At 33.2% G+C, this 23,177-nt stretch overlaps 3 protein-coding genes across 5 annotated transcripts; 2 read left to right on the forward strand and 1 right to left on the reverse strand.

Annotated features, from left to right (window-relative positions):
- The first annotated feature begins 1,924 nt into the window (after window positions 1-1,924).
- On the forward strand, window positions 1,925-11,439 carry LOC100749208 (protein O-GlcNAcase). Of its 3 annotated transcripts, none has more exons than XM_012386628.3 (13): window positions 1,925-2,269; window positions 2,415-2,466; window positions 2,542-2,875; window positions 2,954-3,398; window positions 3,472-4,043; window positions 4,129-4,449; window positions 4,563-4,737; window positions 6,764-6,817; window positions 8,251-8,336; window positions 8,437-8,606; window positions 8,690-8,885; window positions 8,961-9,120; window positions 9,196-11,439. In XM_012386628.3, the coding sequence occupies exons 1-13, from the start codon at window positions 2,200-2,202 to the stop codon at window positions 9,330-9,332; spliced, it is 2,772 nt and encodes a 923-aa protein (XP_012242051.1). In that variant the 5' UTR covers window positions 1,925-2,199; the 3' UTR covers window positions 9,333-11,439. The 3 variants fall into 3 exon arrangements, with proteins under 3 accessions (XP_012242051.1, XP_003490219.1, XP_003490218.1); XM_003490171.4 differs by having other exon boundaries at window positions 1,926-2,269; window positions 3,472-4,058; XM_003490170.4 differs by lacking the exon at window positions 6,764-6,817 and having other exon boundaries at window positions 1,926-2,269; window positions 3,472-4,058.
- On the reverse strand, window positions 11,399-17,654 carry LOC100747099 (probable serine/threonine-protein kinase roco4). Its single transcript, XM_012386629.3, has 12 exons — window positions 17,398-17,654; window positions 16,595-16,823; window positions 15,179-15,438; window positions 14,893-15,082; window positions 13,690-13,845; window positions 13,431-13,575; window positions 12,489-12,593; window positions 12,333-12,415; window positions 12,207-12,271; window positions 12,069-12,118; window positions 11,704-11,821; window positions 11,399-11,592 (listed from the first exon to the last, which is right to left on the reverse strand). The coding sequence occupies exons 1-12, from the start codon at window positions 17,578-17,580 to the stop codon at window positions 11,518-11,520; spliced, it is 1,659 nt and encodes a 552-aa protein (XP_012242052.1). The 5' UTR covers window positions 17,581-17,654; the 3' UTR covers window positions 11,399-11,517.
- Window positions 17,655-18,074: 420 nt separating this feature from the next.
- On the forward strand, window positions 18,075-23,164 carry LOC100749479 (transcription elongation factor SPT5). Its single transcript, XM_003490172.4, has 7 exons — window positions 18,075-18,460; window positions 19,190-19,272; window positions 19,347-19,602; window positions 19,709-21,729; window positions 21,815-22,213; window positions 22,313-22,488; window positions 22,884-23,164. The coding sequence occupies exons 1-7, from the start codon at window positions 18,237-18,239 to the stop codon at window positions 23,124-23,126; spliced, it is 3,402 nt and encodes a 1,133-aa protein (XP_003490220.1). The 5' UTR covers window positions 18,075-18,236; the 3' UTR covers window positions 23,127-23,164.
- The last annotated feature ends 13 nt before the right edge of the window (window positions 23,165-23,177 follow it).

Here is a 23,177-nt window from a genome sequence, read left to right on the forward strand (position 1 = left end):
TACCCGCCCCTTCGACACCCCCTCCATGTCATCCGAAAAAAAACTACACCCCTCTTTAGAGGGACGACCGCCGCGCCTCCATGTGGCATTTCTGCCAAGCGATTCGTCGGCCCTTCGATTCCTACACTATGCGCTTGCGTTAACCGCCGAACCTACGTTTTTCGGACAGAATTGCATGCTGTTCCGTGCCACCTGACATTTTTTCATGGCTAGAATACTGCGAACATTCCAATCGAATATTTCAAATGCAACCCTTTCACGATACAATTCGTTAAGGCGTTATTGGAACGTACGCTTCGATTTTATTATGTGGAATATGTATCACGTTTAAGGAGACTTAGAATAAAATGTAAAAGCTTCATTCGTGCAAATTGTATATTTTGTTTGTAGTCCTAAGAAATAGACGTAAATGTATGTTTCTAGCCTAAGTACATATGTCTTGTTGTTTTGATACAGTTTGAAAAATATTAAACAGCGTGTGCGCCATTTCTCCGTATATATTTAGAAACATATGCATATAAGTCGAAATAATAAAAAGGATATAAACTTGAATTACTTTTTATTCTCATAGTTTATTTCTATATTTTTCGATAACGTGAAATATGTACTTTACGGATCAGCTTCTATCTTAATTAATATTTAATTGTTCATAAAAGAAATAAAGTTCCTTTGTGTGTGTAACTGAGTTTATCATTTACGTAAATAGTAACACGTAAAAGAGTATCTTCCGATTCTTTTCATGAAAATTCACTAGTAATGTTCCATTTGAGGCTATATGTTGAACATTTAATTGCGTGTGTAAAGGAATATTGCAGGACTGTACTTTATGTGGCGTTTCCTGCGGCACGAACTAACACTGAGGTTATACGATACCGAAATCACATATACATTGACTACGTTTAATCGATGCCGCTGATAAAACCAGCATGAATATATATATATATATATATATATATATATATATATATACAGGACGAATTCGTGCTGTTGAATTTGTACTTCATACCGAATGATAATTTACTGAGAATAAATGTAGTCTTTGCAATGTAAAATTTGTTAAGATATTAGAGTACATCACTTACAACATATGTTAAATATTTTCAGTATAAACTTAAACTTTGTACAAGTTCATAAATGCCTCAAGGAATAATACTTTTAGTATTTTTATATATGTTTTCATCAATCAAAAAGTAAACGAAAAATTTAAACCGTGAAGTAAGAAGATAACGTTATAGTATATTATTTTTTCATATTAATTGATTTAATAAAAATGAAAACATATGATCGATTGTAAAAATAAGAATGTAGAATATATGAAAGTACATTTTCCAAATTGCTTATTCTATTCTGATATCCATGACTTTGTTAATTTTGAAATCATACAGGCGTTTGAAACGATTCGATCGTAACAACGCATGTAGAGTATCTGTTACGATATCTTTTCGTGCACATTGGAACTTTCTTCTATTCTTTTTCGGTCAAATTTTCTATCTATCTATATATATGTACAAAAAAATGTTAACTTAATTAATAAAGATATGCAACCTCGACTTTCAATCTCTATACGTTTGCAAATATTTGATTTAAAATAAACATGTATCATGCACAGCTATAAATCACAATTGAGTCTTAGTCTAAAGCAATTTATAGACAGTAATGTTTTTATCATCCAATAAATATACTTACATTTTATTGTTATCGGTCATTTTCTCATCACATGTATTCAGATACAGTTAAAAATAATTGTAGCTTTACATAAGCAACAAAACTGGTATATTCTTGGACTAATTTACAGAACGATACCGAATGACAGCGCTTTTATATTCCAAAATGTATCCTCGATTCGAATCTCAGATGTCGCCACCATCCAACGGAACCTTCCGTTAATCGTTCTACGTACAGTCGATAGATCGAGAAATCAGTATCGATCAGAACAGCGGGCGCAGCCTGTCAGAAATACTAGAGACGGGGTTTTTGTTGCATCGGAATTGCACTGTTCCGAACTGAGTTTTTTTTCTTATCAAGAAAACGAGTAATGCTGTCGTGACGGTCGCACAACAGAATCGTGTTGTGAGCAACATAGCATTTATAACAGCTTCGGTTTGCGTTCTTTCAAGAAACGATAGTATTTTGTACCGGAGTACTGTTTAGCCATTTTTGTAGTCCTGTACTAAACAAACGTGCCTCTTGTGATCCGCAATGGCGGAGACAAATGGGGCCGCAAATTTGAATACGAAAAATGGCAATTTTATCTGCGGCGTCGTCGAAGGTACATAAACGGTTTTTTCTACGGCGTGAAATATACATATTTGGTCATCGTTCGCAATGGCTTCACATAGGAGGGGGAATGATTGGAATGCGCTATTCATTACAGTAACTCGTATTTGCATAAAATATACCATTTGATATTTCAGGTTTTTATGGGCGACCTTGGACTACAGAACAAAGGAAAGATTTATTTCAAAAGCAAGTATTTTATATCAGTTTTTATTCATGTTCATGTTAAGGACAGTATTCTAAGCTTCCTTCATTAATTTTCAGATTAAAAAAATGGGGTATGGATTCGTATTTATATGCTCCAAAAGACGATTACAAGCATCGAGCATATTGGAGAGACTTATATACGGTAGAAGAAGCAGAACATTTGACAGGGTTGATAACAGCTGCAAGAGAATGTGGTATCACATTTTATTATGCATTATCACCAGGATTGGATATCACTTATTCAAGTGCAAAGGAAGTTAGTGTATTAAAAAGAAAATTAGAGCAAGTTAGCCAGTTTGGCTGTACTGCATTTGCATTATTATTTGATGATATAGAGCCAGAAATGAGTGAAGCAGATAAAGAAGTATTTCAGTCTTTTGCTCATGCACAAGTATGTATTAAATAATTTAATCAGCATAATAATTATAAAATATCTTATTCATAATTAATTAAGATAATCTGTTTATAGGTTTCTGTTACAAATGATATTTTTCAACATCTTGGCCAACCTAGATTTTTATTGTGTCCAACACAATATTGTGCAACTCGGGCAATGCCAAATGTAGCATCTTCAGAGTATCTTAACACACTTGGTAGTAAACTGGCTCAAGAAATTGATATAATGTGGACTGGTCCTAAAGTAATATCCAGACTTCTAACTGTTGAGTCCATTGAAGAGATTACAGAAGTTCTGAGGAGGCCACCAGTCATATGGGATAATTTACATGCCAATGATTATGATCAGAAACGAGTATTCTTAGGACCATATTCTGGTAGATCTCCTGACCTGATTCCTAAACTCAGAGGTGTTTTAACCAATCCTAATTGTGAATATGGAGCAAATTTTATAGCAATTCATACATTAGCTCAATGGAGTAGATGTAATGTTGATGGGAAAAGGGATTTAAGTTTAAGTGAGTACCTAACTGCTTTTGATTAAAAAATAAATTAAGTCTGCGTTATTTTGTTCTACTTTATGTTTTTTAGATGACACTGTATCAGCTGACATAAAATTAGAGACTGAAACAGAAGATGGTGTGCTTGGTGAAGATGTTCCTTTAACAATGTCTCCAAATATATATCATCCTCGGCACGCTTTGAAAAATGCTATTACCGATTGGTTAGTGGAATTTAACAAAAAACGATCTGCATGGGGTGTCATAGCGAAGCCACAGCCATGTGTCGCTCCAACCGTACCAATTCCAATAATTCCCTCTGTAAATACATGTATGAGTCTCACATCCACGACGACTACAACTACCGTTCCTGCAACACCGACGCCAGTAAATAATTCCAATCATCTTCAAGCATTGGCTGAGGTTTGCTCAAGTGTGACAACTACTGACAGCTACGTACAACCTGCCACTGGTCCCGTCATGAATTCTTTGGTATCTGAAACGACTGTTGTTAGTGAACCCATTATTCCATCAATTTCTACTAGTGTGGAAAATGTACCAAATTCAAATACTTTGTCATCAATGGAACCAATGGATTGTAATACAACACCTAATAATTCTCCAGCACATGCAGCCAAGATTCAAACAGAGGATGATGCTATGGTAGAAAATACTTCTGTGAGTTTCTTTAAATGTCATTAGCTATGGAACTTGTAAAATTTATACAATTGTTTATTTTGTTTCATAGACATGTAGTGAAGCCTCTGGCAGTATGCAAGTAGAAGTGGATGGCACCTCCCCTGTTGTGAATGGTACTCAGATGATTGTTGAAAATGACAGTGAAAATCATGATAACAGTGATAATGCATATCAAGAGTCTCAAGAATCGATAGATGCTGACAAGCGATTGACGCAAGAAGATTTATCGCTGTTATGCGATCTTTTTTATCTGCCATTTGAACATGGTGGTCAAGGCATTCAATTACTGCAAGAGTTTAATTGGTTGAAAAGTAATGCTCACGTTGTTATGAGAAAATCAAAAGAGGATGAAACTGTATCAGAATCTGATGTATGCAATTCTTCTAACAATGTATTACGACTAAGATATATATAATACATTATAATGTATATATTACATTATAATATATAACTATATATATAACTGTGTTAAATAAATTTTAGATCGAAGAATGGCACACGCGAGCAGCTAAGTTAAACGATATGTGCAATGCCGTAAATAGACTATTTCAAAGGCTTACATATTGTAATAATCGTGAGTTACTGTATGATCTGTATTCGTACGTGTGGGACATGCGAGGAGTCGTGTCTCTCTTAAACAGTTACGTGAAATGGTTGGGTAAGTTACATTATATTCTTACAAAAAGTTCAATACATCCATCAGTATGTCGTTATGTTTCGATATTTCTTTAAAAGACATGAAAGAATCTAAGGAAAATGCTCCAAATCAAGTAGAAAGTAATATTAAAAGTATTTCATATTTTTAATTCTATTTAAATACTTCCTAATTTACCTAATATTCATTCCCTTAAATATAAATGTATAGAAATATGAGTAATATTAAAATAAATGAAGAAAGTTCATTCAAAATGGTAGTATGCTGGTACAATGACAAAATTATAAAAACTACATAACACAAAATTTCATTATGTTTTATTTTTTCTTTAGTTTTCGTCTTATGTCGCGATAAGTATTTGTTGTGCTACAAATGAGTGCTGTTATTAATTTTTCTCAAAAGTACTATAATTTATTACCTATACTTATATTTCAGAACAAATGTGTCTCGAGTATTGGTAAGTGTAATGTTATATTCGTTCCTTAACTCACTCATTTTGTCTTTTTACAAGAAAGATGTGTTTTTTTAGGAATTAGGCAATAATTTTTGTAACTAATGATTTACAATACTGTAGGAATTAAAATTATATATCATTTTAATATACTAAAAAAGCCGTTTATATACTATTTCTTAAACATTTTTCTCTAAACATGTAACTAGAAAATATTTTTCTTTTAAACTTGTGAATTTGTTACACTGTATATAACTTCCTTGTAAAATGACATAATTTATACAATCATAAAACACGCAAAAAACATTAGTTACTAATTTCAAGAATTACTGATGTTTTGTTAATCTATTTTTAAAACAAACAAAATTATTTATTTTCTGCACATATAATTACCAAAAAATAAAAATAGATATTAACTTTTTTAATTAAGAGCCACATCATTTTGTGAATGTAACATTCTTACATATAAAATATTAAATATTATTTTGCGAATCTGTATATACAATAAATGCTATATATACTTAAAATTTGCATATACAAATATTTATATAATATAAAAAGTTAGACAAAAAAGAACTCTCAATTTGACTGAGTTCACAAAATTCACTAAATTCTTTCGAAAATTGTTTTCGATAATTTAACTATTTTTTAATTAATCAGGATGTAAACATGCATCAGTAATACTTGGAATCGAAATATTTCATAGATCGCATATCTATGAAATTGCATCCGTACATTTGTTTCTGCGCTTTAGAATCAAATGTACCATGGCGCGCGTAAACGAACAAGCAGGGTTGCCGTAAGTCATCGAGAAATCAGAACAAATTAAAAATATAAAGTAAACTTACTCTCCTTACCTAATACATTCATATTTCCTGAAAATACAGTTGCACTATAGAATTGCATTATACAATTGCACCAAACATTAATTCTTATACAAAACTGAAACACGAACTTAATAAGTTATTCTGTATTTAAGGCTAATTGAAATAAATTGTTTTAATTTTAACTGTCTATAGTTTCTTACAAAGTAATTTTCTTATTTGTCGACTAACGGCTTCCTATTTATAGTTCTATTAGCGAATAAAGAATCTCACAACATTTCTCATTTCCTCATTAACTTTTTCTGACAATATGATTAAAATACTATATATGTTTTGTTATATATTATCATGATAGGACAAGTCATGAAAACAATGAGAGTTGATGTGACTTTCTAGCGCAATATTCGGCAAAAGGATTTTTCTTAGCAAACACTTTCTGGGAAACTATTTAACAGCATCTATGTGGACCTGAACAAATACCATGTTTGAAATAACCTTGTGCCAGCTATTAACATATTGGCTGACTTTCTTTCACAGATAATGTTTGGCAGAAATCTATTTGTTATATTTATTTATCAGAAGTTCACAATCTATATATTTCAACATGGTAACATATATTTGTATTATTACCATGCAGTGAACAAAGATAAACTTTCAGCAAATAGTTTCTGCCAACAATATAAGTGTATCAGGAACAGTACAGCTTCAATTCACTGACTAACGTGCGTTTATGTGTTTTTTGTCTTGTTGATAGCGTTTGGCAGATTCCCGTCGACGATGACAACGTTTACCCAGGGAAGCTACACATGTATGCGATTCACCAGTCTGAGTAATCCAACAAAAAGCGCGCGACTAGCAAAGCTTCAAACCAATGAAAATTATGACAGAATTTCAGTTCGAGTTTGAAGCTTTGTAAAAGTATTATTATTATAATTAATATAAGCAAGAGATTTGCGCGTAGAAGCAGCGTTCTGATGCCTTGAAGAATCTATGTATATTCAACAAAATATTACTAGTACTTGATGTAGTTTGGTACACGATGGACATACTTTCCTATTTTGCAAAAATTCTTGCAAAACATTTATTGAAATTTTATATAAAGCGTTTTCGTGTCCCATTATTTGATTTTTATTTTATTTTACAACATTTATATCTGTAACTGTATTTTAGTTTATTCGTGTATATATGTATTACGAATATACTTCAAAATTGTATTAAAGTAAACTTTACTTTTATTTTTAAAGACAACATTTCGATAAATCTTTTGTAATAATAATTTTTGCATGTGAAGTAAGTCCATCCAAAATTTCGAAAAGATTGGCGAAGTTAGGACAATGTTATAAAATATTGAGAGCTTTTTCCTGAGAATTATGCTGGTCAAACACAATCAACAAAAGTTGTATCGTCTGTGCTTTTTTTTTATTTCTTCAAATTTTTTAACATTATTTGCAAAAGATCAATAATGTTCACTGCATATTATGCTTTTATTATGTTCATTGAAGGCATCTTTCATAAATTGTGAATGACCAGTAGTACATCCTCCTTTTGCCAACTTGCCTGTACTAATTTCTTTTAGTTCCAGAAACTGTATTCTTTTCAGGAGTAATAGGAGTTTTATTTCAGGCGCATTTTGGCAAACTGGATTACCACTCCACCAATCCCATTTTCCTTTCCATTATCCTAGGAATTTATCATTGCGCGAACTTTGGTGCAACATTCTTTAAGCATTAATTCTTTTGTTGTTACACTTTATTTTAATCATAATTGGTTCAACATTAATACAGAAATGTAATCTTCTGTGGATGGAAAGTCAATCTCCCTGTAACGAGACTCGTTTTTCCAAATTACCTTATGAATTTCTTGCTCCTTTTTATTTGAAAGTTGTTCAGTAGGTAGACGAATCAATTGAAACGTGATCAAGTTACGTATGATTTTATACATTAACGAAATGGTGCACCGTAGTTTTTGTGTTTTTGTGTTTTCGGTTAATGGTTTCTTTATCTCGCAAATACGATTCTCTCAATTCTATAAAATAATGCAAAGAACACAGTAGTGTGACCGAGATGAAGAAACATAAAGTACCATTGATCGAAGTCTACTTATGCATGTTACAAATTTTAAGCAAAATTAGTGTTCAGAGCAGTGGAGACCATTCTATAAATTTTACAAACTGCATAATCGCGCGTTCACAATGTTTTGTATTTTACCACTATATTAAGGTTGTACTGTATCTTGGGATAGGGTTCTCGAATGGCTGGAAAGAAACTTTTATGAGTGGAGAACAAGAACCATGGGTATTCCGTGGAGGACTTACGGCTGATCTACAGGTATATTTATCAATCATATCTTTTTTAAGTTAAATATGTAATCAAAAAAGAGAGAGAGAGGGTGGAGGAAAGAAAAATTAATATTAATTTCTTTTTATAGAGATTAATTCCAGTGGATAGTGGTAATGACTTATTTGTTTATAAAGCACCAGAAGTGCCCAGTAGTAAAATCTATACAATTAGACCTTACTTAGCAAGTGATGAAGATGCAGTTTATGATGTGTGCAATAAAATATGCGGCTGTGTGGGATCATCTGCAGTTGCAGATCGGTAAGAATATATTTTCTTTATAACAAATTGCATTTTTTCTCTGTTACAATAGACAATTATAAATATTGAACTTTTAATGTCAGGTTGGTAGGCGGTTACATCACTTTGAGTCCAGAACTGTGTATGGTTGTCGAAGATGAAAATGAAATAGTAGGCTATGCATTGGCTGCCTTAAATGTAAAGTCTTATTATCAGAAGTTATCTATTTCTTGGATTCCTGAATTACGGATGAAATATCCATTGGAGGACAATATTAATGAATTACCACAAAATGTTCAGGTATTTGTCTGAAATTCGTTATCTTGTTAATTATTAAATCTGAAAATTGATAATATCTTTGAAATTTATTTATAGGATGCCATACAGTATTTCCACTCATTTGTTGCGGATGTACCTGAACAATTGTGCAGACAGCATCCGTCAAAGCTGTTATGCGCTGTGTTACCAAGTGTTACGGACCAATCTGTCCCTAAAAGAATAATTACATGTATTCTTGCCGCTTTAAGAGCGAATGGTAAATAGCTTTTTGCATAGTCTTTTAATTACTATTTATGGAGTGATCTGTCATATGATACGAATTCTTTTGCAGGTTCGTTCGGTGTACATACTACAATGTCAAATACAGACAAGGAGTCTCACGAGTTTTACAGTAAATTAGGCTTTGTCGACTTAAATCCAGCGCACGAGGAACATCCTGGAATCAAGACTATGTGTAGAAGTTTCTAACAAAGAGTGAATACACCAGTGATATTTGTGAATAAAGTGTATCTACTCGGAGCATCTGCAAAGAAGGCTTCTATGGTTTAAAAACGAAGTTTCTGATAACGTAGAAATCTATTTATTTCTAAAACAGCCCAGAAAAGCTTTCTTTATCGTGTGTTTTCCTGCAAAGGACAGGAAATCGATCATCAAGAATACTCTTAAGAATAAAGAAAAGAGAATATGGGCAGATTTTATATTATAAGATTTTTAATGACTTGTACTTCCTTTCCAAAAACTGTTCTACAAGATGTCTGTTTTAAACTACAAATAGGAAGAAGAAAAAAAGAAAAGATCACCCAAATGTGTTTAACTATATATTCGCATACGATGTATATATAACATGAAGTAGGCTGCAACATTGTCGATCGTAAAAAATTCGAAAGTGTAAAAGGTGCAATATTAATGTTTAAACAGAACAAAAGCAAAACACGATAAGGATAATTTGTTGATTTTATGAATATTTGTGTTTGTGAGTACAATACTATGGGATTTCAGTATACCCGGTATACTGGTATGTTAATATGAAGTTTTTTTTAAAAATCGGCGGATGTATATAACGTGTTGAATGCTGAATGATGAAAAAGGATAATGCCAGTATGTGTGTTCAATTACTGAATTAATCGAAGCTTTTTTAACCTATCGAAAGATATTTTCTTATAAAAACTACAGGTGTGAACGGCAAAAGAACCATGAGACAAGAGGAGAAAGTAAACTTGCTTCATTCGGTTCATTCTTACTGAAATGCTATAAAAGTAAAAAAAAGAACACAAGGTCTAATTTTAACATCAGATCCGTGTTTTTAAGAGAATCTAATCTATAGGTACAGTACTGCCTGGTAAAAATATGTTCACTTTAAAGTGTGTACATAATCGATATTTAATATCCTAAGCCTATTCTAAGGCCTTTTTATGTTTGACGTATCTTAACTGACTTTATAATTACATTACATTACATTACATAGTACTTGTGTGTGTATTACCAGGGAATGTGATATATAGAATTGTTTAGAAAATATTGATTATTTCACTAGCGTCCATACGTATTCAAAAGTTAGTTAATCACTAATTTAATTTTATTACGTCCAAGTTACGTATATATACATTGTGTTTTATACGATTGTTTATTTTTATTAATGATGATAAGTATTTGTCCTATCGAAAATAACTGAATCAGTCATAAATTACGAGATAATTGTTTTCCGGGAAGCTATTTATTCAAGAGAAAGCAGATACAGTTAGATCATTACATTGCTGATTAGGTACTAACAAGCCAGTTCGTATCACGTTGTATGCGTCAGTGTATCAAATGTACAGAGCCAAGATAGAAAGTAATTAACTAAATAAGGTAAACTAAATAAGAGAAAAAGAAAATAAATATGAAAATCTTAGATATTTGCCTTATAATTACTATTGATCATAGTACTATTACAAAACAGTTGTATCACGGACTAAGATGTGATTTTCCGACCCTTAGCGAAGTATAAGTATCATACTAGGATTTGAGATGCGGTGCCATGTATAAAACAAGAGGAAAAGTTCGATCGTTACGAAAATCGTTCACGTAACTATGAAATCTATTTTAATTCGAATTATCACTTTGTAGAATTTTTATATATACTCGCCACGTGTTTTTGTGACGATTGAACATAAAAACGATTAAAAAAGAATTGTATTCACGGGAAGGCTGGAAAGCAGAAATGTTCTGCATATTTTACCATCCTTTTTGTTCTTTTTTCTTCTTTTTTTACATAATATTGCTTTATTGATCACGTATATTTTTTCTTATCCTACTAAAGTAAGTTGATATACATGTTTACTCTGTTCAATATGAGCTTACTTTCTATTTGATACGAATAACTGTTTGTATGTATAGCTTTTTTATAGCAAATATCTTTTTAATGCGTGTTTTCTTTTGTCAATACTGTTTAAACATGGAAAGAAAGAATGATGTGCATACAATAATATTTCCAGTTGTCCCGTCTTGTACTTGTTAAGTAACGTACATGTAATTAACACTATTGAAACAATATGTGATTATTACTGATTTATTTAAATAAACATGTCAAGACTGATATTCCTGGCGTAGTTGAAATGGACATTGATCGTATCTAAAAGTGATCAATAATTTTATCGTAATCCTTGTAGTTTGTTTAATTTTTCAATGGTATCGTTGCAACGTCATTGTATTTTCGCAAATCCTGAATTTCGCTTTGAAATTTTAATATCTGAAATTCCAAAGAAAATGCATGAGAATCAGTACCATTTAAAAAACAAACGTTTTTTTCTCTGTGACGAACATACAAATTTTCAGTATAAAAAATTAGCGTATCAAATACCTTTTTTATATCATTTTTAAACAAGTTCTGTTTGGTTCTAGGACTTATTTCATCCGTAGTATTTACTTCAAGTTTACTTAAAGATTCTAACAGCTCGTTGATCTTTTTATTAATGTCTCTGTAAAAAGTTATTTCATGAATTTTTGATTACGTTTTAGAAAACATATAAATTTTAAATTATAGAGTAGAGGGTATATCACTTAATTATTTCCGTTTAAAAAGCAAATGACTAAGAATCTAGTTGTTCGTATCACGTTGTGTTCGTTAGTCCATCAAGTACACAGAACCAAAATAGAAACTACTTTTATAATTATAATAATAATATTATAATTTTTAGATTGTAGAGCAAAAAGTTTATCACTTACGCCGGTGGTATAAATTTTTGCTTGTCTTTTTTTCTTGATCCCAAATTTTTCTATAGTTTAAATTAATAGATGTACAATCAAATCTTTTGTAAATCTTTGTAAGAGAACTGTTAAAAAAAGTTAAAAAACAAATCTCACCAGTTTGGAACTTTGTTTGAATATGGAATCATAGTCTTCGACATCGAAACCAAATGGAATATCATCTGTTAAATAAATATTTTATTTAACTATAAAATAATGTAATTAAGTCTTTTTTTATAGTACCTGCGTTTCTTTTCATTGCCTTTTCCATAGCTTTGCTATAACTTCTTTTATCCCGTCTCCATTCCTTTAAAACATTTTCATCCCTAAACAGTTACGGGATTGTTGTAAAAAATGAGATGTATTTTACTGAAACAGGGAAAATGAAGATGATCTTACTTTATCTTTTGAAGTAGCGCTGTTTGTTTGGCAAACAATTCTCTTAGCTTGGAGAACCATAGCAAACGATGTTCCATTGCAATGTTTGCACCTTTATTTTCACATCTACGTTCAAGAATTAATCGCAATTAATTGTAAAGTAGAAGTTAATAAAATTTAGACTTCTTATCGTTTCAATATAACATATATTTGTGCATACATATATAGCTACAGAAATCATCAGTTTATTGAAAATTCTTACTAAACGATAACAGGGTATTAATTAATTTTAAACATATTTTGGGGTGAAATGTATATATTCAATTTTAGTACTTAATTTTTTATACATTTTATAATCCGAAAGCTTCTGTTTTTAAGTAGAAGAAATTTTTATTCTTCATTTATTTACGTACATAAATACTTTAACTACCTGTTTCTGTACTATGTAAATAATTCAACTATTTATTTATTCCTATATAATTTTCTAAACATGACAGTATCCAGTTTGGATCGTTTAATCTCATTGGATTTAATTTAAATTTATTTCCATCGTTTGTAACAATATGAAAAATACGTTCAAAATTTTCTGTAGATTCTTTATATCTCTTACTGTTTCCTAATAAGGTATTATTTTTCGATATAGCTGTTTTAATTTTATTAATACTTCTACACTCTTTTTCCATTGAATTAGAGTAAGTTTTCAAAATTTTTATATTCTTTCGGACATAAAGAGATCTCGGAGATGGGCCCATCAAATGTAAGACTTTATTATTCATTTTATCGATTTCATCATCGATTTCCTTATTGTTAAAACTGGTTATACTTTCCAAAACACATTTATATTCTAATTTTTTATCGATCTTGGAATTGGTTACTTTTTGCAAATAGAAATCATAGAAAGATTTAGATATTTTTTGTAAAGAATTATTATTATCCAGAAATATTGGTTTTTCATGATAATACCTGTTACTGGGCTTATACGATTTACGTTTTTCTCTTGTACACACGTTCCTGTTAGAAATAGTGTTCTTCAATGGTATAATTTTCTTCTTATTTTTTCGTGGAGATTGATAACATAGAATCGTCGATAACGTTGGTCCGATTTTGTCTGAAAATTCATCATTTTATCTTATGGGCCTTCTTAATTACTAAATATATATAGTCTTTATTATTGATAACTGTAGCTACATATACAAATTCATTTACGCGGAAATACACCTACTTTCCTTGGCTTCTACCCGTTCTCCAGGATGCGCATTATTCCATTCCATTCGTAAAAATTTCAAAATAGCCACGCAACCAGAAGCCACGACATCTTTCGGCGGTGTGATAAGCGGGTTCTGAGTCACTTGAAGGGTCTTCAAATTGGGCAAGGTGCCTAAAATTAGACGTTATTAGTGTTACGGCCCGTAACTCTCATAAACTAGAACCATCCCTCGGTAAAGACGACCGCATAGCTGTCCAAATCTAATTAATCGAATCGTGATAATCCTAAGGATAAAACTAAGTATTTCTACTTTACCGTCAAAGCCCTTAATTGCTGCAAAACATTTTTCAAGATGGAACATTCCTTATGGTTATTTCTTAATCCGGTGAAAAATGGGAAAAAATAGGTTTTAGCTTGTTCAATGATCATTTCCAAACGCAAGCAATCATTGGTGGGCCGAGCAGCGCTCATCACTGGTTCAGTATAAATACCATCGTTACAGAACATGACTTGAATTGTGTTTTGTGATCAACCAGCATATTCACGTGTACTCCATTCCGTCAATATCTTAACCTATATTCTATCAGTCGACATATTAACTGTTATATCAAAAACTTGTATTGTACGAGAAGAAGTTGTTGGAATAAAAGGTTAACTTGCTAATTCAGTGTTATAATCAATTAAACATTCCTATTATCTTAATAGAAATAGGGGATCGACTGATTCGATCATGAAATCGTAGTGGGAATTTACGACTCTCGTTGGCGCGACTCTTCGCTCCCCGCAAAACGGTGGAACAATAAACGGTTTTGGTTCACATATTTATGCTTGTTCGGAATTTTGAGTGGCAGTCCGTTTATGACTCAAACGGGTCCTACCCTTTCTTTGCGGGTGAAATACTTCACTCTCAACAGGATCTTACAACCGCCGTGTTTATAACATCACACTTTACTTTAATACAAGTGCAAATAAAGTACTAAATTACACTAACATTCGGTCTATTAAACCTCCTCCACCTTGAGCGTTAAGTAATTATGTGTTATTACGAGGTACGCAATATCAACTGATCGGTTTAACCTGACCGGTTGCTCTTTAGTCGATAATTCGTAACAATGCTTATTCTTTTACAAATTATTCGTTCACATTATGGATACATGTAGATGAAATACTAAAAAAGAAAAAGTGGAAAAAATTGAAAAGTTTTCAATGAATGCTTACAAAGTTCTAACGGTAGATTTTCCACTCTGTTTCCTTGAAGTAGAATCGTTTCTAAGCACCTGTGTCCTTTGATACTAGCTGGGAAAGAAGAGAGTTGATTATTTCTGACATCTAACCACTCCAAGTACATTAAACAACTGAAAACTTCGTCAGGAATTTCGATCAAACCGTTGTTCGACAAATACAACATCTAGAAACAAAACAGAAAGATGTATTCAAAATGTAAAGACATACCGAGGAAGTTTCTGTTAATATTTCAGTTCAATTACTTGAAAAAGTAAAGTACCCTTAAATGCGAAAAGTTGTTCAATATTTCCGTGGGAAATTGTTTCAAGTCCATATTGGAAAAATCTACGAATATTTCATCGTATACGGGTTCCTTTTTTAGCGCTAATGGTGGTAAACATATAGTACTCCTTGAAGATTTTCGCGATTCTCTCATTGTTGCGGAAGAAGCTTCTGAACTATTATCCGGATAAGTATCATCGATGAATGCTAAACTTAAATCTTTTTTCTTTGTATCCTTTACTTTGTTTGTTATTATCCCTATAATGAAAGATACTTGTTTAGGTACGACTAGAGAAAATATTGAAACCTCATTGCAATATTTTAGTGTTTAACGCGCAGCGACGAGGTAAGTGTAAAGAAGGAAACACATACATACACATACACATTCATACATACAAATAGTACACATATATACAGTGAACGGAGGTCGTAACTTACAACTTACAACTTTTACGGATGCCACGATTTCAGGTTAAAATTCCCCGTAGGATTAGTTAGGATGATAGGGGTAGTACTTTGCAATTAATGCGATGATTGAAATTAAATTGAAACTTATGTCGATTAACGTAAAGTTGTTGCTGCAAGAAAAGTCAGAATTTCTTAGATGGATATGTCGGAGAAGAGTGAGGAACAGGGTTGTGGACGTTTGATAGACCTCCCTTGGAGTTGGCCATCGTTGTGTGATAACGAAGATACAGCCTGATGCTACGAGTATGGACACTGCCGATTCGACAATCAACAGCGGTGGGCACTTGCTATGTTAGTGACGTTGGTCTTAGGTTCGATGACGAATCCACGGTCAACGGGGTGAAAGATATACTTGCTCTAACTCAAACTCACTGATCGTCAGGCGCTGCTCCCTTCGTCGGTGGGATCTCAAAAAAGAATTTCGTCCCAATTGGTCAGTTTGGGACAAAGACTGTCTGTTCGTTTGGAAAATCTTAATTGCCGAAAAAACCCAGGTTTTATAGCGGGTCCTCGGGCTAACTGGACTTGTGCTATGTACGTGCCTCAACATTAGATATTCATTGTCCGAAGGAGCCGTTGGAATGTTTTACTATCAAGTACCTCTATTGGTATTTCTTTTAATGAGGGTCACACTATAACTCCACACCTTTGTTAGGCGAAGCGCCCGTCCCGTTGACCGCGGCTACGCTCGGCGACTGATGGTCGCCTTGAGCCCAAGTTTATTATCATAAATCGCAAACAAGTACAATTAGGATGACGACAAATTGTTTAATTACGACTGCAAACTTCAGAGGGAAGGCTCCGGTGTCCTTTCATCTCCGACATATAAATATAAAGATAAAAACTCTGAGTCGGTGTATGAGATACGTAAAACCGCGTACAACTTTTTCTTTTTAACAGAACTTGGTTGGAACATAGAGTATTTATTTGATATAAATGTTAATACCTAGATCTTCGATATTCTGCTCAATACAATCCGAAGGGCTATCGTTTGCTGATTGCTCATGTAGCATATTTTCGAAAATATTGCACATAATATTCGGCCCAAAATCGATATCTTTCAAATCGAAAGTTTCATCATCATTGTATGCATCTTCAATGCTGTTTAGAACTCGCGAAGATCGTGCGTACAATTCGTTCGCAATACTTAGTTTCCGGTTTTCATCTTCGTCTTTCTACGAACAATCACGTATCAAACGATTATGGAAATGTAAATTACGATCAATGTTATAAAATAAGAATAAATTAAATGTTCTTCTTCTCCGTAAACTGTAAGCGATTATTATTTTGTTAGCAATAAGCAAAAGTAAAGTAGTAGTGAATAAAATTAGTTTTTTTTTTAATAGTAATTAACCAACTGCAAAAAAGGAGTTTCGTTGTTTATTCGTCTTTAAAAATCGCTAATTTCATTTTAAAAATATATTTGATAAAATTGTGAATAAAGAATTTGCTAGCATATTCTTACAATTACAAAGAATTAAATGTTTCTGAGATTAATAACATTAATGGCAAAAAAATAAAAAAAAATAAATATTTTGTATTTCTATCATTGTTTTTCTGAAATAATAATATAATCTTGACAAAACCACCTTATTAATTAATGATTAATAATATGAATAATAAATAAATAATAATAAGTATTAAAATTAATTGAACTAAAAAAATAAAAATATACTATGCCCATTGATATTAACAATGACAATAACGTCAAATTAAATAAACAATTAGAAATTATACAGATTTGACTACCTGAGACTCTACATCAGACACATTTTCTTCCTTGATGGTTAAGGAGGTTTGTTCAGTAACTTCTTTCTCCTCTTCGTTCTTTATGTTTTGGATACAACGATTAATCGACAAACACCTTTTGCTATTCGATTCTGTACCGAGTCCGTAATATTGGGTTAATAAATCTCTAGCCAAATCGGACATGACGTTGGATAAGTATTTTTACTATTTTAGCAAAAAAGAAATCGTTTTCAGAAACTGAGGGTTATAATTCAACAATGGTTAACTAGATCGATTATTATTCTTGTTTATTCATTGCCTAGGTGACGAGATACTTAGATTATATATACCACGTATTACTTTTACTAGAAATGAGAAATATATTTCTTATATTAAATTTCATTTCCTTTAGTTTGAAAAACATTATTTTCGTAATTTAATATCACGTTTTTGATTCAAAATTCTGAGCGTATTCTACTTGATATAATAAAATAAAATAAAATAGAATATAACAAAATAAAATAAAATAAAATATAACAAAATAAAATAAAATAAAATAAAATAAAATAAAATAAAATAAAATAAAATAAAATAATTTTGATATGTATAAAAATAATTGTAGCTGCAAATAATAAGTATATATGCATACGTATATACATGCCACGCATGCGCAGAGAGATCCTGTTCCTCCCCTCCAGCGCAGTAAGATTGGGAGTGTCGTGGTTATGACTAGTTACACTACGTGCTTTGTATGGGTTATATCGTATAAGTGCTTTGTTGACCAGTGCCCTAACCAACTCGTCATTTCATAGTGTACTGTTACTCGTATTTAAGTGAATTCGATATAATTTCCGTGTGGAATGTCGGATTCAGAGGCGAGCAATCTATCAGACAATGAAAGCGATCGAGGAGTTGGCGGCAGCGAAAGTGATCAAGAAGAGAACCATTCAGTGAAATCCGCAGCTGGCAGCGATGGTGGAAACGCTGGTGAAAGATCACGTAGCGTCTCTCGCAGTAGAAGTCCGTCCAGGTCACGATCGAGGAGTCCACGCAGGTGGCGATCACGGTCTCGATCAGCCAGCGGGTAAGATTAATACTTATTTTATGTATATTTTATGAGAAAACCCCATTTTGAAGCACACCGAGTTCGTGACCTATTTGTACGTCATATGATAGTTTTCAACAAGTAGAGTTCAAAAATATCAATTTAAAGCACACAGATCATTGTTTAATAAACTAAACTGTACTGTAAAATCTGTACATAATTTACAATTTACCTGAGTGCTATTTTGAGATTTCGGATAATTAACGACCATATTTATGATCATGGCTGATACAATGAGTTGTATCATTGACTCTATATATATAAATCCACGTGATAGTTATTTCACCGTGCAAACTAAGAAGCCAAACTAATTCACTTATTTACAAATTTAATCTTATGTTAGTTGATTTACTGTTTTGTGCAAATAAACAATTGAAATTGTATTGTTACGGCTATTCGACCTATTTGTTTCTATTATATGTATATAGTACAAAAACTACGTGCTCTTTAAAATGAAGTTCTGTTCATAAATAATTTATATAAACATAAACCATATTTTTTGAAGGAATAAAATATTGAAACAACTGTTATATATTTTTTAATGCTTTTGTAATTACACATCGAGTTTATATTTCTATATGGAATACTTGTATATCATTCCTAGTTGTATATGTTGGATAAAAATTCAGAAATAGATTTTGTAGTATATCATGTTGCTTATTAAAAATGGAATTGATCATGATTTAAAAAGATTTATTGAATCTTCAGTTCAGAGGATGGTAGAGGAGATGAAGCAGAGGAAGCAAGATCTGGTGATGAAGAGATGGTGGAGCCTGAGGAAGAACCTGAAGGTAAATGACAAATAATATAAATACATATATAAATTTCTTTTATCATATTAATATTTATTTTAATTCTTGTTTAGGCGAAGATTTGGAAGGAAGTAGCGAATATGACGAGGAAGAAGAAGAGGAGGACGATGATAGACCTCGTAGGAAAAGGAGAAAAGACAAATATCGTGATTTTATCATAGACGAAGCTGAAGTAGATGATGAAGTTGAAGATGATGATGAATGGGAAGAAGGTGCCCAAGAAATTGGTATTGTTGGAAATGAAGTGGACGAGTTGGGTCCTACTGCCAGAGAAATTGAAGGCAGACGTAGAGGAACTAATCTTTGGGAGTAAGTACCTTAAATCTATTCAAATTTTTAAGATTCTTAAGATAATTCTTAATTAAGATTTTTTGTCCTTAAACTAATTTTTACAAACTTTTACAAATTTTTACAGTTCTCAAAAGGAAGATGAAATAGAAGAATATCTTAGAAAAAAGTATGCAGATGAATCTATTGCTACTCGGCATTTTGGTGATGGCGGTGAAGAAATGAGTGATGAAATCACACAACAAACTTTACTGCCAGGTGTGAAAGATCCAAATCTATGGATGGTAAAGTGCCGTATTGGAGAGGAAAAAGCAACAGTACTATTGTTAATGCGAAAATTTATAACATACCAATATTCAAATGAACCTCTTCAAATAAAATCTATTGTTGCACCTGAAGGAGTAAAGGGTTATATTTACATAGAAGCGTACAAACAACCACACGTGAAGGCAGCCATCGAAAACGTAGGAAATCTAAGAATGGGTATTTGGAAACAACAGATGGTACCGATCAAAGAGATGACCGATGTGTTACGTGTAGTTAAAGAACAGACAGGCTTAAAAGCGAAACAATGGGTTAGACTAAAAAGAGGCATTTATAAAGATGACATAGCTCAAGTTGACTATGTTGACTTGGCACAGAATCAGGTTCATTTGAAATTGTTGCCCAGAATTGATTATACTAGACCACGTGGAGCTTTGAGAACAGCACAAAGCGAATCTGAAGCCTTAAAACGCAAGAGAAAAAGAAGACCAGCAGCCAAACCGTTTGACCCCGAAGCAATTCGTGCTATCGGAGGAGAAGTCACTAGCGATGGTGACTTCTTGATTTTCGAAGGAAATAGATATAGTAGAAAAGGATTTTTGTATAAAAATTTTACCACAAGTGCGATTATCGCAGAAGGTGTGAAACCAACATTATCTGAACTAGAAAGGTTCGAGGAGGCTCCCGAGGGTGTCGAATTAGATTTAAGTGGAACTCCAGCAACTGGTGCGGGTAATAAAGAAGATGCGACGGTGACCCATTCTTTCAGTACAGGGGACAATGTCGAAGTATGCGAGGGAGAATTGATTAACTTGCAAGGAAAAATTGTCTCTATAGATGGAAACATGATTATGGTTATGCCAAAACATGAGGAGCTTAGAGAAGCCTTAGAATTTCAAGCGTCTGAATTACGAAAATATTTCACTATGGGTGACCACGTTAAGGTTGTTGCAGGAAGATATGAGGGTGATACCGGTTTAATAGTCCGAGTCGAACAAAATAGAGTAGTTTTGTTTTCTGATCTTTCAATGCATGAATTAGAAGTGCTTCCAAGAGATCTACAACTTTGTTCGGATATGGCAACTGGAGTAGACAGTTTAGGTCAATTTCAATGGGGTGATTTAGTACAGCTGGACGCACAAACCGTGGGTGTAATTGTTCGATTGGAACGTGAAAATTTTCACGTACTCTCAATGCATGGCAAGGTTATAGAAGCTAGACCTCAGGGACTCACAAAGAGACGCGAGAATAGAAATGCGGTGGCGTTAGACTCACAACAGAACACTATACAAAGGAAAGACATTGTCAAAGTGGTAGATGGTCCACACGCTGGAAGGGGCGGCGAAATAAAACATTTGTACAGAAGCTTTGCATTTTTGCATTCGCGAATGTTCGTTGACAACGGTGGAATCTTCGTTTGCAAAACGAGACATTTGCAACTTTCTGGTGGAAATAAGTCCAATATATCGTCTATGTCACCTGTGGCAGGATTCATGTCGCCAAGAATAGCTTCTCCAATGCATCCTAGTGGAGGTGGCTTCGGAAGAGGTGGCGGAGGTGGAAGAGGCAGAGGTCGTGGTGGTGGAGCCAGACGTGACAGAGAATTGATAGGAACCACTATCAAAATAACTGGTGGGCCGTATAAGGGAAATGTTGGAATAGTAAAAGACGCTACAGAAACAACTGCTCGTGTAGAATTACACTCCACCTGTCAGACCATCTCCGTGGACAGATCTCACATTGCGAACGTTGCTGTACTCACAAAGGATGGTGGTTTCAGCAGCTACAACAGGACACCAGCGTATGGTGGTGGACAGACACCCATGTATGCTAGAGATGGATCGAAAACACCCATGCATGGCTCTCAAACACCAATGTACGAAAGTAAGTATTTGAAACAGATGTACAAGCATACAAGCAAGTATATGATTAAATTCAATGAACTAATCTTAATATTCTAAATTCGCAGATGGTTCTCGTACACCTCATTATGGCTCGATGACACCATCCCACGATGGTTCACGCACACCGGGACAATCTGGTGCTTGGGATCCAGCTGTTACAAATACTCCTGCCAGAACGAACGACTTCGATGGATATAGTATGGAAGAAGGCGGATCTCCAGGTTATGCGCCAGGTTATCCTTCAACTGGACCTTTCACGCCACAAACGCCTGGCACGATGTACGGTTCAGAGCAGAGCTTCAGTTCATATCAACCGAGTCCTAGCCCGGCAGGAAGTGCCAGTGCAAGTCCAAGTCCTACAGGATACGTTGCAACTCCCTCGCCAAGTGGTACTGGATATACTACTAGTCCGCATGGAGCCTTTGCCACACCTTCACCCATGGGTTACAGTCCTATGACTCCAGGTAAGTGCCTTTCTTTATTTTGGCGCTTTAGAAATGAAGATTAGAATGTTCGTTAAAACTATTCTTGCTCGTTCGTTAAAACTACTCTTTCTTTTCCAGGAGTTGCAGGTAGCCCATACAATCCACAGACACCAGGCGCTGGTCTAGATACAAATGTCGGTTCTGGAATCATTGGAGGAGCCGAATGGCACACAACAGATATTGAGGTTCGAATTCGTGACTCTCATCAAGATCCTGCGTTAGCTGGACAGCAAGGTGTTATTCGGGGAATATCCGTAAGTATTCTACCTCTTGATTAATAAAACTAGTTTTATGTAGTTTATAATTAGACTGCGGATGTTTATGCAAATACATGTCTATGTAAATGCAATCAAGGAGACAAAATCTAATCAGAGATTTATTTCATCCACTAAATCTTTGTTATAAGGAGTATTATACTGTGGATATTTTGCATATAATGTTTCGTATACTGTATGTATTATATGTATTTTTGTGTTTTCAAATTTTCCATAAATGTATAAACATCTAGCTATAATGTACACTAATTTCGCTATACTTTTTTCTATATTTCTTTCGACTTTCATTTATTTTTTTTTAATATATATACTATTTTTATTTTATTATCTTTTTATTTCAAATCTGTTTACTACTTACGTATATGTATGAACAGGGTGGCATGTGTTCAATCTTCCTACCTGTAGAAGACAGAGTAGTGAATTTGATTTGCGAGGAGTTAGAACCGGTAGTTCCATCGCGAGGTGACCGAGTCAAAGTGATTATCGGAGAAGACAGAGAAGCAGTAGGCACTCTGCTATCCATAGATAACCAAGAAGGTGTAGTGAAATTGAACAAGGACGAAGTGAAAATGTTGCACTTGCGGTTTTTGTGCAAGATGAAGGCATCGAATACATAATTTTTCATTCCAAGATAATTTTCTAAATAGATGGGAAGGAGAAATCCATAA

This window comes from Bombus impatiens, unplaced genomic scaffold (assembly GCF_000188095.3).
Source record: "Bombus impatiens unplaced genomic scaffold, BIMP_2.2 scf_0406, whole genome shotgun sequence".
In the NCBI taxonomy this organism is placed as follows: domain Eukaryota; kingdom Metazoa; phylum Arthropoda; class Insecta; order Hymenoptera; family Apidae; genus Bombus; species Bombus impatiens.

Coding starts and splice junctions, on each gene's coding strand:
- LOC100749208 (XM_003490171.4), top strand. CDS start 2,200: ATGGCGGAGACAAATGGGGCCGCAAATTTGAATACGAAAAATGGCAAT. Junction 2,876..2,953: donor AGTCTTTTGCTCATGCACAA/GTATGTATTAAA, acceptor ATCTGTTTATAG/GTTTCTGTTACAAATGATAT. Junction 4,450..4,562: donor AAACTGTATCAGAATCTGAT/GTATGCAATTCT, acceptor AATAAATTTTAG/ATCGAAGAATGGCACACGCG.
- LOC100747099 (XM_012386629.3), bottom strand. CDS start 17,580: ATGTCCGATTTGGCTAGAGATTTATTAACCCAATATTACGGACTCGGT. Junction 12,272..12,332: donor GGCAATGAAAAGAAACGCAG/GTACTATAAAAA, acceptor TTTATTTAACAG/ATGATATTCCATTTGGTTTC. Junction 12,119..12,206: donor TCAAACAAAGTTCCAAACTG/GTGAGATTTGTT, acceptor TTTAAACTATAG/AAAAATTTGGGATCAAGAAA.
- LOC100749479 (XM_003490172.4), top strand. CDS start 18,237: ATGTCGGATTCAGAGGCGAGCAATCTATCAGACAATGAAAGCGATCGA. Junction 18,461..19,189: donor CGGTCTCGATCAGCCAGCGG/GTAAGATTAATA, acceptor TTGAATCTTCAG/TTCAGAGGATGGTAGAGGAG. Junction 19,603..19,708: donor AGAGGAACTAATCTTTGGGA/GTAAGTACCTTA, acceptor AAATTTTTACAG/TTCTCAAAAGGAAGATGAAA.